At 51.2% G+C, this 15,261-nt stretch overlaps 1 protein-coding gene across 1 annotated transcript in view; it reads right to left on the bottom strand.

Annotated features, from left to right (window-relative positions):
* Positions 1 to 15,033, bottom strand: part of ADARB2 (adenosine deaminase RNA specific B2 (inactive)) — a 154,998-nt gene extending 139,965 nt beyond the window's left edge. The window contains exons 1-2 of the mRNA XM_036342469.1: positions 14,951 to 15,033; positions 5,298 to 6,166 (exon numbers count right to left, since the gene is read on the bottom strand). Of these exons, the coding sequence (XP_036198362.1) occupies positions 5,298 to 6,166; positions 14,951 to 15,026 (945 nt within the window). The 5' untranslated portion in view covers positions 15,027 to 15,033. The remainder of the gene's footprint in view (positions 1 to 5,297; positions 6,167 to 14,950) is intronic.
* Positions 15,034 to 15,261: the final 228 nt, after the last annotated feature.

The raw sequence follows: 15,261 nt of genomic DNA, 5'->3' as shown, positions 1-15,261 counted from the left end.
GCGTCTGAGGGCTCCCTTATTGCCCTCCAGGCCCCGCTCTCACCAGCTGGACTCTGGGCAGAGGACTTAGCCTTCCCGCACCTCAGTGTCCTCATCTGGGTGATTGGAACGTGAATGTGCCCCTCCCAGGTGTTTATCAGTCTTGAAAGTGTTATTGTATGTAAAGCACCTAGAACAATACGAGGCCCAGCGAGCCTGAGAATATCAGCTCCTAATAAAATCTCCCCATAGTCACCACCGTCACCAGCATGAATCGTGGCTGCAGAATAACAAGGCAAGTGGGAAGGCCTGCTTTATAGACTCTGCTTAAGAAATATTAACTACATTTGAAAATGCCAAACAGTATTGAGAACACACAGACTTAAATACCTATTTAGCTCTTACCAAAAGGGCACCAAACTTGTTTCAGTAGGAAGTCAGATGGTAGAGGCTATTCTATCAATGTATATTGCGCATTGTATATCGTGGTATAAGTGTTTATTTATATGTGCATTCTGTATATACATTGTGTAAATGTGTTGTATAAATATTTATTATATCACACTTCATATCTAAAATAATAAAAGTGTAATATGAGGGGCAATGAGGCAGGCAGGCAGAGGCAGTTAGGGGCGGTCAGGTAGGCAGGTGAGCAGTTGGGGTGATCAGGCAGGCAGAGTGGTTAGGGGCAATGAGGCAGGCAAGCAGAGTGGTTAGGGGCAATTAAGCAGGCAAGCAGGCAAGCGATTAGGAGCCAGTGGTCCCGGATTGTTAGAGGGTGCAGGCAGGGCTGAAGAACCGCCCCCCCCCTCCACCCCCTGTGCATGAATTTCATGCACCGGGTCTCTAGTATATTGTATAAATGTATTGTTAAGCATCTACAAAGCCTGCAAAACCCTCATGAGGGAGGGATTTTAGAAGAAATTTCCATGTGCAATGACAGTGAAGTAACTGTCACTGTCGTTCCTGCCATCAGTGCTTCTGAGGGAACAGGGACCTGGTGAAGGTCTGGCAGAGCAGGGGATGTCGCTGTGGCATCGGCCGCTGTTCCAGGGTGTCCTCGGCACACGGTGGGCAGTGTGAAGCCCAGTGTGTGTGGCTTCCACATCAAATCACTTTTAATGGAAGCTTATTGAAAATTTGAGGACCCTCTACTGCTAGTCTGTTACAGCAATATTAATGACCAGTCCTGTTACAGCGGCTAGGGTGCTGCATCTACTGAGCGAGTAGATTAGCGGGAGTACGAGATTGGAAAGGCAGTCTGTCAAGTGACCAGAGGCAGCTGGGCACCCTGGTGTTTGGGAGAAGGAAACCGAATTTTTGCAACCATCCTGTGAGCGCCTGCAGCACAGCTGTCACGCGTGGAGCAAGAGCCAGTCCTCCATCTATCTCTGCAGCTAATTCTGGGGGCGGACTCCATGGAATGGGGCCCATGCCGGAGTTCTGATCCAATTTACTATGAAATATTGAAAATTAAAAATAAATGGTTTCCTTTACATTAGTTATATAATCCCACGGTTTCTGCCCCTCCTAGAAGAAATGGGTGATGCTTCATGATGTCTCCCCCTTTGTAGCGTTAGCTTGCCTTTTCCTCACTTTCTGTTTACTCCCATCACATGTATGTTATTCCCCCCAATGACCTGTTTCCATGGGAAGGGAACATAGAGATATGCCATTTCTGGGTGAATTTAATGCTGTTATGAATTAAACTCTTCTCATGCCAGAGGCTGGGAAATGAAGAAGGAGAAAGATGTAAATTGTGTGGTTTTCTTCTTTTATTTTAAGATGATGCTTCCAGGAAATGGGCATTTGTAATCTGACTTGGTCTTATTATTACTCCCAAGTATCTCGTTAACCGAGAGGAATTCTGTGCCAGAGGAGACAGCACCGTAGATGAAGAAAGTGTCTGAGGGGCTGGGCCCAGCTGCCTCCTGGAGCACTGGGTGAGCAGTGTAGACCCTGCACAGTTAGGTCTGTACTGCGGTTTAAAAAAACCAATAAAGCCTTGACCTCAGCATTCTGCCTATGAGACCTGAAGCCATACCTCATGAAATTGTAGGAGCAGAACTAGCCTCCTTCTGAGAGAGTACATGGTGAGAACCAGATCCTGGAGAAACCAAGCCTGTGATCTTCATCTTTATGGAGAACATCATTCTTTAGAAATCGCTGGCGGAATTTTCCGCCCAAAATCGAGGCGGAAACAAGCTGCTTGGAGAAGGATGCGGTGTTACCCGGGAGGAGGCCTGCTCTCTTTCGATGACTGGATGATGAAAGTCGGTGATTGGACGACGAGTACAGTGGCACCAACCTCTTTACCTGAGGGGCGTTGGGAGTGATGCTCAGTCAGGATTGTCTTGATGACGAGCAAGCGTCCAGCCCGCTCTGCTGGTCCTGCTCCCCAGGCCGAGGCCGGGAGCCCTGAGGTTCCAAAGGGCAGGTTACCTGGCAGTGCAGTCGTCTGAGCCACCCGCCTGAGAATCGCGGGGCAGGTCCCTGGCCCTCCTTCTAGCACCCCCTGCATTTCGTGGGTGCCCCTAGGCACTGTCACGTCTGAAATGTTTTTTTCTTGATACTACTTAAAGCGGCAGCATTACTTAATTTCATTACTTCCCTACAGAGGTAACATGAGGGCTGCTTCTGAAGCTTCATTCACACGAGACCGAGCCTTTGGGTAAAGCAGAGACATGTTTGCTTCTGTACACGTGTGACCAACATGGGTGTCAGAACCAGACGCTTGGCTTGTTGTCCCCTGTGTAGAGAGAACCTGGGACTTGGGGCAAAGGACATTAAATATTGGTGCCGGTACCCAAGTTCCTGAAATTACGTCTCTCCATTGTCGGCTGTCTGCCTCCCCCTGGATGGCCTTGGGGAGTGTCCTCCATGGTCAGTGGTGGGGGGACCTGCCTTCAGGGAGTGTGGGTGGTGGTTCTGGGACCCCAGCTAGGACAGGGTGCCCGGGCATGATGTCCCCGAGCAGGTGCGAAGAGTGCAGCTAGGCAGGATGGCAAAAGAAACGGGAGCTCAGGACCACGGTGCCAGCAGGACCAGCCAGACCAGGCGCCTGCTACATAGACAGTGTTGGGCCAAGCAGGAGAGCAGAGCAGCCTTTACAGGGACTCTTGGAATTGCTTTGTAAAGATCAGTCCCTGCATCCAGACTGTGTGCCAGACAGGATTCGAATTTAATGAAGCCGCTGGTGGCGCCTGGTCCTGGGTCCCCTGACCCACTGGGCCCCACCCAGCCCGGGGACGGGTCGAGGGCCCGGTAACGAGCCTCAGGGCGGCAGTGCCCGGGCGTGATGGATGGCCCTCAGCCCTCTCGCTGCTCCGAGCCCTCCATCATCCCGTTGGCGTGGTTAGCAGGCTGTCAGAGAAAAATAATTTAGCAGCCGTGGCTTTAACTGATGTGCTGCTTTCTGGGGTCAAACGACTGTTACGAAGCAGTGGTGCTGCCTGGCTCCTCCACCGCGCGAGCTCGGGGGTGACGACACGAGAGGAACACGTCTCGGCTGCAGCTCCCTGACATCCCTCAATGCTCATTTGGGGCGGGTGGGCGGAGAGTGGGTGCAAGGGGGGGAACGAGCGGTTCTTACTGAACAGGAAATGCGGGGCCGTGAGGGCCCTTGGCCGGGTGGCCACACCAGGAACGACAGGACGGAAGATGAGGGGACACACCACTGTGCGCCCTGCAGGGGGGCCTTCTGGGGGAGGAGGTGAGAGGACAGGTGATGTGGAGGCCTTGGGCCACCTGGGCTCAGCCAGCTTGCGGGGCGCCTAGTGGCTTCCTTGGGCGTGGTGGCAAGCTTAAGCTACAGTTAATGGAGAAACAGGATCAGAAGGAAAAAGAGAGAAAACAACATAAAATGGAGGTGCCAGGAGGGAGAAATGAGGCTGAATTCTTCTGGCAGGAGGTGCTCAGGGACCTTCGATCCCCAGCTTCTTTCCAACACCCTGTTTCTACGTGGATTGTGTGTTGTTTGGGGGTGGGCTGAAAGGCAAGACCGATGGAAATGATGGTCTAAATCCCTGCAACCCGCTCTCGAGAAGGTTCAACAAATATGTGGAAATGACTGACGGCGTTGGGGGCAGAGATAGCAGGAGAAACAGCCGTCCCTTGATTGGGCTCTTGTTGGACGGTCTCTCTCTCTCACTCAATGAGCTGCGAGCAGAGGACCCCCATCCCATCAGTGCTTACTGAGCACTGTGACTCAGCTCGAGGCATGTGTCCTCTGCGTTAGGTTTGGTCGCTGTAGCTCCTTCCTGCTCCCTGAGGTCTGGGCGGCACCCTGCCTCCTTCCACTGATACGAGGCTTCCCAAGGTGACGGCAGGTTCTGTCCCAGGGCTGCGAGGTAGGTGATCCGGACAGCCACGGTAGCAACACCTCACAGTTACCGGAGACTTACCTGCACTGCATTGAGTGCATTTGAACTATGTTCCTCCCCGTGATTGACACCAAAGTGAATAAAGATACTTCCCTGCCTCTAATACATTAGTGATACCTACCGGCAATTTTGAAAATGCTAAGACAGAAGGTAATTTGCATATATAAGCAGTTACAAGACTTGGAAGGACAAGGGATAAGACTCGTTCCTGACACATGGACGGCGCTACGAAAGTGTTCTTTGCATGAGCAAAGGTGAACCAGCGTGAGAAAGCAGACCTGTCGCTGGTGTGAAAGGGCCGGAGGGAGGTTGCTGACACCAGGTCCCAGCCTGCCCTTGTTCGGAGCCCTCTGCTCCCAGGTGAGGGTTGGACTCCCTGACCCTTCCCTCCGTGTGGCTGCCGCTCAGGCCCCTGCCTCTGGGTGGAATGACTGAGGCAATGATCACATTCGCTTCCCTTTCTCCAGACTCCCCAGTGAGACACTCCACCCAAACTGCTACCTAACATGCATTTCACCTCCTCTAGTGCTCCTGCTGCAGAACACTCAGCAACCAAGTCACTGAACGGCAGAGCCGCCGATACCGCTGTCTTTCCCTGTCAGCCCGTCTGGGGACGGGCCCTGCTGTCGCCCTGCCCTGTTTCCTAACATTGGTGTCACCATGGACAACACCTGACTTCACTCTTCCCCCGCCCCTCTGCTAAGTCCGAATGTTGACGTTCTTTCTTTATATGCACACGATTCTCTCCCCTTAAGCCTGACAAATGTTCTAATGGTGAGGCTGAACCGGGGCTGAGCTGGCTGTTCTGGGAGAGGTGCGTGTGGGCGCTCTCTACTTACAGCGACTGGAGCGGGGGCTGCCTGCTGCCCGTCCCAGCTCATGGTCTCCTAGCATCCGGGAGATGCCACCTGCCGGGAGCTACCTGAGAATTCTCACCTGGGGCAGGAGGTGACTTTTACTCCTGCTGGGCACGTGGCCGGGCAGCCGGATGTCGAAGAGGGCCTGGAGGGCCGCCTGCGCCGCCTGGCCCTTGGCCAGCTTCTTGCTGCGTCCCGAGCCTTCAAACATCCTGCCGTCCACGCTCACGGCCATGACGAAGCTGCGCGGCCGCTGCCTGTCGGCCGGCTCCGAGAGGCACACGTAGCGCAGGCCGGCGCGCAGCTGGTTCAGCACCACCACCGGGTTCCCCTCGCCCGGGGCCACCAGGTCCAGCGTGCTGCGCAGCAGCCGTCCCCGCCGGCAGACGGGGGACAGCAGCTCGGGCTCGGCGGGGCGGTGGCCCGGGAAGGCTGCACTGGGTGCCGACGGCTCGAACTGTTTGAAGAGCGTGTCGGGGAAGTCGGCCTGGTCGGAGGTGAAGTCCGTGCAGGGGCTGGGACTGCTGCCCATGGCCAGGTGGGCCTGGCAGGCGTTGGGGAACTGCACGAAGGAGCGCAGGGCCAGCTCGGCTGCCCGCATCTTGGCCTTCTTCTTGGTGGGCCCCGTGCCCTCGAACGTGAGCCCATTCACTTCCACCGCCACAGCGAAGACGGGCGCGTGCACCGGGCCGGTCTGGGACACCATCCGGTACTGCAGGCCGGGCCGCAGCTCGTGCAGCTGCACCAGCGCGTTCTTGGGCGTCATCGACCACGAGAGCGTCTTCCAGATCAGCTGCAGTTTGCAGAAGTGGCCGCTGTTGCCCTCCTCCAGGGGCCTTTTCCTCTTCACGCCAGGCGCACCGCCTCGGGCTCTGTCGCCCGCGGGCAGTGGCCGTGCCTCCAGGTTGCTCACATTTCGGTTCTCCTTCACGTCTGCGCTGCTGGTACCTGGAGGTGAGAACAGACAGCGGTGACCAGGGGTCTCAGCGCACCTGGAGACAGACACCTCTGCAGACTGCGCTGTGCACAGGAGCCCAGCCACTTCCTTTCTAGGCTGACAGGAGTTACTAAGCTTCCCTGAACGTGGGGCCGACTGCTCAGGAGGAGGGAGGACACCCAGCCCTGAGCAGTTCCTGCATTTCTGAGAATGTGGCGTGTGGATGTGGTGAGCCTGACCTGCTCACAGGGGCGCCCATCTGCTACTCTGAGTGTGGCTGAGATGTCTGTCGTAGGCCCTCTGCTCCCCTCTCCTAAGGCCTCCCCCAAACCAAATCACAGGTGGCCCTTTCTAGCCGCTGCTGCCAGCGCTGAGAGCCACACGGGCCTGCCCTGTGTGGGGACTGGTAACTGAGTTGTGGCGCGATCATAGGATGGAACGCTTGATAGCACTCACGGTTGATGAGCCAGGTTTACCTGCTTCATCATAGAGGAAGCTCAGAAGCATAATTTGCATCATAAAAGCAACTTGGAAAGTAATACACAGAGTGCGATGCCGTTAATATAAATTATAACCACACAGGCACTGCATGCGGTTTGTGGGATCAGTCACAATGGTGAAGCTTAGATGCTAACCTTCCTGGGAGAAAAGGAGGGAACTAATGCGGACCCAGGTGGAGGCTTCATTTGTATCTGTGATGTTTTAATCTTTTGCAAAAAAAAGAGGAAGGCATTAAATTTAGCAAAGTCATCCCTTGCAAACTACACGTGGTGGATGTGTGCAGGGATTTAGCTTTTCTGGACAGGCTCTCGGCTCCCTTGGGTCACTCTTGGCAAGGGAAACTGTTCTGTTTAGAAAACCTCAGCTTGGATTGTCACAGAACGCAGGACCAGAGTCCCTGGCGAAGATGCTTTTGGAATGCTGACCCAGTGTCCTATAAAACGCTCCGGGGTGACGGTCCCACCGTGCAGGTCCCTGTCACCGAGCCCAGAGCGCCTCCACTCCGGCACCTTTCTTATTCCTCACCTCTCTGCGGTGGTGGGTGTCACAGCAGCATTTTCTCGGAGGGGAAACCCAGGCTCAGGGAGGCAGACCAGGTGGATACCTGGCCGAGAAGCATTTCACCCTGGGAATGTGTTGTTCTGAAGGTGGATGTATGGGCACCGACAGTGCCACATTCCTTCGCCATTTCACAGGGACGCCCGCCTCTGGGAGGGGATGAGGTGCTGAGAGTGCATAGCCTGCCATTGGAGAGGGCGGATGTGTGAGGCAAGGAGGCAGGGCCGGGACTCCACGCAGAGCCGGGACCCCAGGCAGACGCACCTCTGAGCCCTTCAATTTCTCCGTGGGAACCAGGATCTCAGGGGCTCCAGGTGGCTGGGCAGCAGGTTGGCAATGAGTTTTCTCTTGTGAAGCAAGTGGGAATTTGGGGTGATTTTTACAGCCAGCCTGCAGCTTATAAATGGACGCTGAGCACTTTCCCCTCAGCCTGGCCCAAGCTGGGGAGACCCTCATCCTCATGGCTCTGCAGTGGAGAATAATGGGAAAGTACCAATGGGTGCCTCTGGGCGGTGTCTCACACTGGGCAAGGCTCCTCTCTGGGTCCCGGGTTGTGCGTCCTCCCAGCTCGGGGGGCTCTTGGTAACACCTTGGCCACCAGCCCTGGCAGTCCCCAGGCGGTGGTGAGAGTCAGGGCTGTGGCGAGAGTCAGGGCTGTTTGCAGATCCGTCAGCTGCGTATTGGCTCTGTTCTCTAAGTTGCGAGGCGGCTCTGTTATATGTCCCCTGGTGGTTTGTGTCTATAGGATGTTAGGTCTGTAGAGCTAATTCTGTCCAAAGAAGTAAACCCGAGCCTTTTATAAGTTAGAGGTGGATGGCATCGCTCAGACTATTTTGTATGAATAATTACCTGCAGGTATCGAGCGCCCACTCAGTCCCTCTCTGCGTCATTACGCACCTGGGTCCCGCTGCCAGGAGCTCCGCCATGTGGGTGTCTCAGGCCCAGGGCAGTGGGTCGGATTAACCACACAGCTTCCCAGATTGGACATAACGATGGAAAAAAAAAATAACCCGGCCAAAAAGCTGCACAACAGATTGCCTGAAACTTACTGGGTGCTCTGATTTCTTATTGATTTCTCACGATGTGGGGATGGAGGGAGCCGTGCCTGTGATGAAGGTGGCCGGCGTATCAGATGACCTCGGCTGCCTTTTCAAGTAGAAAGGTTTATCTTGGAGCAACAGCCCTCCCGGTGGGGACTTCCCCTCCCCTCACCAAGATTGCTTCTGGGCTCTTCTCTCCCATGCACTCAGTATCCGATGACGATGGTCATTATTAGTTTTCAACGGCCTAGACATGATGATCAGACGGTGGCAGGAAGCATCCTTCCAAATTGATCAATATCTAATAACTGATAACAAGGCAGAGCTCTGGCCTTCTCCTGGATCCACTAGCTACAATCTCTGGAGCGATGTTACCCGCTGGGTTTTGCAAGTGAGCAGATTGGGGGCCCAGCTCCCTCCAGCACAGCCCACATGCTGGTTTCCGCTGGGGTGCTGAGCCTGAACCAGGCAGAGGGGGGCTGGGGCCACTCCACTGGCTCTAGGGAAAGCCCTCTCCATCCTTCCTGTAGGTGTGACCTTGGACAAGTCTCTCAAACTACCCACACTCCATTTTCTTAAGATGGAACATGTGGGTTTTAATAACGCTTGACTTACAGGATTATTATGAAGTTGAACTGAAGGAACACGTATAATAGGCTCAGGAAAAACCCTGACACATCAGAAAACAGTGTCGTTCCCCCTTATTGGTGGGGGGTACATTCCAAGACCCTCAGTGGCTACCTGAAATCTCAGATAGCACAAACCCTATATATATACCATATTCTTTCCTATACATACCTACCTATGACAAAGTTTAATTTACAAATGAGGCACAGTAAGAGATTAACAATAACAATAAGAGAACAATTATAACAATTATACTGTAATGAACATTAGGTGGATGTGTCTCTCTCTTTCTCTCTGATAACCTATCTGATAAGTGACTAATGGGCGTTTTGGGGAGAAAGGGTAGAATTTTATATATCATGGCTGTGGTTAAACATTTGTTTTCCAGGTGAAATACATCTTTCAGAACGAAGTTCAATGACTGGGCTGCATTTGCTGGGGCGAGGTCCCGGCTGCCGTCTCGCTGTGTTATCACCGCTCGGAATGCAGGCGCCCTTGTGAGGTGCCAGCATCTGCCTCCACCACGTCCCTGTCTGGTCAAAATGCAGCTGGTGTTTGCAGTAGTTGAGTTGTTGGGAACTTTTCTTCATGCTGCCTCACTAATAATGACACTACTGTGTCTGCAGGTCAGAGGGCAACGTCCGCTCCACCCATCCTACCCAGACCAGGCAGTGACAGGAGCAATGGGGGCCTTCTCTCCATTTGTGCAGGAAGAAGGTCTTTGTGCTTCAGGGTAAGAAATCGGGGAGGGCCGAAACCAGTTTGGCTCAGTGGATAGAGCATCGGCCTGCGGACTGAAAGGTCCCAGGTTCGATTCCGGTCAAGGGCATGTACCTGGGTTGCAGGCATATCCCCAGTGGAAGATGTGCAGGAGGCAGCTGATTGATGTTTCTCTCCCATCGATGTTTCTAGCTCTCTATCTCTCTCCCTTCCTCTCTGTAAAAAATCAATAAAATATAAACAAAAAGAAAGAAAAAAGAAAGCGGGGAGGCTGTGGCGCCCAGTTCGGCGGGCCTGGTGACTCGCAATATGGATTGCAAGGTTCCGGCTGTGTGGTCATACACTGGCCAGTCACTGATGCTCTCGGATCAGGCTCTGCAGTAGGACAGCACGGCCTCCTTCCAAGACCTGTCCTGCTGCCTGGAAGCTGAGCTGCCGGCATCTCATGGTGGCGGGGTTGCCCTCCCTCAGACCCATGCAAAGGGCATGGACTGTGCAGGCCTGTGGCCCTGCCCGGATCCGCATCTCAACCCTCCTCAGGTGACACCTCTGGTCGGTGTTAGGGGCAGAGGCGATGGGGCAGGGCCAGCAACCACTCTCCTCAGTGTCCAAAGTAGAAAGCTTTCAGGGTTCCCAGCATAGGCGTGGGCTGAAACATGGCATTATCTGGCTGACTGTGAGCCAGAACCCAGCCTGCTGATGGCTGGCTGCCAGGTGGGCTCACCAGCACTGGCCCCTCTCAGGCCGAGTCTCTGTCTGGCTATGGATCCCCGACCCCCGCTCAGCCCTGGACGTTGGAGCTCAGCCTGAGGGAAGGAGCAGAGGTGAGCGCCGGAGCCACGGGAGGGAAATGGTCCTCAATCGTGGAACTTCATCCTAAATCAACCCAGACACACCCGTTACCTAGTTTGTAGATACAAACAAGAGACTTCAAAGCAAGGACACACTTGCCTCTACCACCCACCTTTCCTCCCTGCATATGTGTGTGTACACACATGCACACACAGTGAACATCCATTATACACACCATACTACACATACATCACACACACCACATACACCACACACAACATACATATAGACACACATTACATACACCATGCATACTACATGCACACGCACTTTGCACCCACATTATATACAACACACACAGACACACATACATACCACACACACTATACAAACTTTGCACATACAGCATACCTATGAACACACACACCGTACACATCACATTTATTATATACCATGTGCAAATCACACACACAAAACACAGAACATACACCACATACACATCACAATACACCATGCACACCGCACATACTTTACACACACACACACACACACATACACACACATACACACACTCTTTAGGGGAGGTGCACTCTTTCTCTTTCACCACCCAGTGGCATTTGGGCAGTAAGTTGAGGAGCTGCATGGGTAATAGTAGCGAGAAATGTTGAGTAAGACAAACACATTCATTTGGAGGTGTATCTTTGAACAGTGTATGAAAATAGGGTTTTCTAAGTATATTAACAGCACATATTACAAAGGGGATGACTAATCCACTGATAGAAAATAAGACTTTCCAAGCATTTCAAAGGCATTTTAACATGTAATAAATAAAATTCACTTTTTAAAAAATTAATAAATCTTTATTGTTCAGATTATTACAGATGTTCCTCTTTTCCCCCCCATAGCTCCCCTCCACCTGGTTCCCACCCCACCCCATGCCCTTACCCCCTGCCACTGTCCTCATTCATAGGTGTAAAATTTTTGTCCAGTCTCTTCCCGCACCCCCCACACCTCCTTCCCCCCAAGAATTGTCAGTCCACTCCCTTTCTATGCCCCTGCTTCTATTATATTCACGAGTTTATTCTGACTTAATTTTTAGGTTCACTTGTTGATAGATATTTATTTGTTGTCACTTTGTTGTTCATAATTTTTATCTTTACCTTTTTCTTCTTCTTCCTCTTCTTAAAGAATATCCTTCAGCATTTCATATAATCCTGGTTTGGTGGTGATGAGCTCCTTTAGCTTTTTCTTGTCTGTGATGCTCTTTATCTGACCTTCAATTCTACATGATAGCTTTGCTGGGTAGAATAATCTTGGTTGTAGGTTCTTGCTATTCATCACTTTGAATATTTCTTGCCACTCCCTTCTGGGCTGCATGGTTTCTGTTGAGAAATCAGCTGACAGTCATATGGGTACACCCTTGTAGGTAACTGTTTTTCTCTTGCTGCTTGTAACATTCTCTCTTTGTCTTTAGCCCTTGGCATTTTAATTATGACGTGTCTTGGTGTGGTCCTCTTTGGATTCCTTTTGTTTGGGGTTCTCTCCGCTTCCTGGACTTGTAAGTCTATTTCTTTCATCAGGTAGGGGAAGTTTTCTGTCATGATTTCTTCTAAGAGGCTTTTAGTATCTTGCTCTCTCTCCTTCTGGCACCCCTATAATTTGGATGTTGGTACGTTTGAAGTTGTCCCAGAGGCTCCTTACACTATCTTCATATTTTTGGATTCTTTTTTCTTTTTGCTTTTCCAGATGGGTGTTTTTTGCTTCTTAGTATTTCAAATCTTTGACTTGATTCTTGGGATCCTCTAGTCTGCTGTTGGATCTCTGTATATTATTTTTAATTTCAGTCAGTGTATGTTTAATTTCTGACTGGTCCTTTTCCATTTTTTTGACATTCTCATTAAGATCCTTGAAGGCCTCACTGAGTTCCTCAGAGATTCGTAGAAGATTCTTGAGTAGCCTTATAACTGTGGTTTTGAACTCTATGTCCTCCATTAGTTTGCTTTCCTCCATTTCTTTCATTTGTGACATGTTTCTTTGTCTCTGCATTTTTGGCTGACTGTGATGACCCACTGTGTCTACAGTGGAAGAACTTCTGTGCTGGAGACACCCTTATGGGGTAAGACTTGCTTCAGTGGGGCTTTGGTGCTCACTGAGTCTGCTTCTTGAGTGTGTCCCTTATGGATGTGAGGAGTTGAAATCTGGTATCGGACCAGGGGTACCCTGGCTCCTGGATCTCCAAGTCAACCACTGTGTGAGTCCACCCAGCAGGAGCTACAGCGATATCAGCAGATTTCTTCTCTTTGTTTGGGGTTTGGAAGTTTTGGAGCTCTCTGACCCAGCTGCAGTTTGTTAAGTTAGGCTGCAAAAGGGCAGGCGGCTCCTTTGCCTTGCTTGGGTGGGGATGTAAATTGAGTGGGGCGGGGTCTCAGAGAATCACCAGGGCGGAGAAAACAACAGTGGTTGTCATCAGCCTCTCCCCGATTCTGAGAGTTTCCCGCGACTCCGCGTCTCTGCGTCCCTAGTCCCTCTGCATCCCCAAGTCCCGTGCCCCCACAGCAACAATGATCCCTATGAGCAGCTCTGTGAGAAAGCCACCCTAGCTTTCTGACCCTCTGCAAGACAGTCCAGTTTCTCCCCGTAGGAGTCTGGGACCCCAGAGTTTCCCCGTAAATGAGTTCAGTGCATTTGAGAGCTTGTATCCCCTTCCAATTGAAAAAAAACCGCGCACCCAGGTGCAGCTGCCTTGCACGTGCCTTTGTACCTCTGTTCTTGGTGCCTCTGCACCTACTACCCGGTCTCAATGCACTTTTTTCTTTCCTTCTAGTTGTAGAACTTCCACTTGGTCAGCTTTCCCGTGGTTCTGGATGATAGCTGCTTTGTCTTATAGTTGTAGTTTTAATGTTGTTGTGGGGGGCAGCACGTACAAGTTTATACCTTATGCTGCCATCTTGGTTCTCTCTAAAATTCACTCTTATCTGTAAGTTTTTACCTACTAGTCAGTGAGCTGAATTAGGAAAAAATAGACTTAATTACTGGTACTAACCAACCTGGATAGAGCATTTATATGTCCCAGGTCCTTGTCTAAAATGTCTTCATGTGCTATCTTATTTTATTCTGATCTCAATTCCATGTCACTGTCCCTGTCTTAGGAACGAGTCTCTGAGAGTCTGAGCAGTGATATTCATAGCAGGGCTAGTGACCATAGAGCACAGGGCTAGTGACATGGAGATGGCACCAGAGGTGTGCCCACTGGGCTTCTGCTTTCAGAACTGTTCTGGCATCACAAGTCATTAGCCTGGGAGCCGTTGGAAGGAGAGAGCTACTTCCACGTGGAGAGGCTAACAGCCAGGGCTTCCACAGCTCGGTGGGAAAGACATGGAAACAGTAAGATTTTATTCCTCCTGCTAGCAATACGTTGACTACATTCTAGGAGTTTTCCAGTCATGAGAGACAGAAACAATTGTTTGTTCACATTCCACTGTGACCTAGGTGTTCGCTGAGGAAGGAGCCCTGAACAGATAGCCAGGACACCTGTGTTCTGTTTCCTACATGACTTTCTCTGCATCCTCCACACCTTACCTTCCTTATCTAGAAAACAAAGGACTAAAACTAGAGCATCTCTAGGGTTTGCTCTGGTTTGACACCCAGTGATTCTTCAACTTTGCTTCAGTGGGATAACCCAGGGCAATCACCTCGGTTTTCAGTCTTGTTGATAGTTATGTTTGTGGGAAGGGGCTATTTATGCAGATGTGTCGTGCTTTTTAAGAGCTGATGGCAAATGGACAACATTCCCGTGCAATTCCCACACCCACTGCTGCTGCTTGGTTAGGTCAATGATCCTAGTGACCGCCAGTAATTCCCATCCCAGGACAGCAAACACACTCCCACCTCTTTCTGGCTGAGAAGGTGACCCCTCTGTTAGGTAATGTTGAAATGTAATAGGTGTTCATATGGCTTTGAATGTTCACCCCCTTGTTTAAATGCCTGACAATATGCTACACACCACAGGCGAGTATAATGCATGCCAGTCACACCCAGACCCTCCCACCCCAGTCCCTGGGCTCTGCCTCCTCAGTAGTCTGCGCAGGGACACTGCTGAGGTCCACTCCCCAAGCCAGAGTTTCGGTCCCCGCACCACACTGCGGGTGTCTCTCCAGTTTCACGTGCCAGAGATGTTTCAACAGGCAGGCACCCGGCCAGCTCTTCCCATGTTAAATAATTGTATGAACTGTGTTCAAAGAGACTATGTTCTTTTTTCTTTCTTCTTCTTTTTTTTGAAGGAAAAACACAGGAAAGAGACGAAGAATGGCCTAAGATAACTAAAAAAAAAAAAGTGTATACACACACACAAAACCCCTGGAGTTCTCAATCATACAACTAGTATTTCCCTACCCCCCAGGTGAGGGTAGGACTCCAGATGGGGACAGGAAGAAAACCTCCTGTTCTGGGAAACCCAGATAGTACCCCTCTCTCCCTCCCCGCCCCCACATCACCCCAAGATCCCAGTTTTGGGGACATCAGGCTGGGAACCCCCTTGTCAGGGATGGGGTTGCTTACTTAGATTGTCGTCATCCTCCGTGTTAGTGGCCCCGGGGCTCAAGTGCTTGAAGGGAGCGATGAAGGCTGACAACATGCTCACTTTGTCTGGGAAGAAAAGAACAGAAATGCTCTTTTGACATCGAGTTTCAGAAAAACTCAGTGCTTTCATATGCTCTTATTACTGAAGGTTTGGACAAGGGAGGTTGAAAGGTCGTTTTGGTTTCAGCCACTTCATTCTGGTTCAGTCTTTTATTGGATTTCTGACAGCATTTTATCAAATTCCCCTCTCCATTCAATTTTAAACGTTATGATTTCTATCTTTTTTCTTT

Source organism: Myotis myotis, unplaced genomic scaffold (genome assembly GCF_014108235.1).
Source record: "Myotis myotis isolate mMyoMyo1 unplaced genomic scaffold, mMyoMyo1.p scaffold_m19_p_1, whole genome shotgun sequence".
Taxonomy (NCBI): domain Eukaryota; kingdom Metazoa; phylum Chordata; class Mammalia; order Chiroptera; family Vespertilionidae; genus Myotis; species Myotis myotis.
The sequence above is the reverse complement of the archived record's forward strand: the minus strand, read 5'-3'. Positions and strand labels throughout refer to the sequence as shown.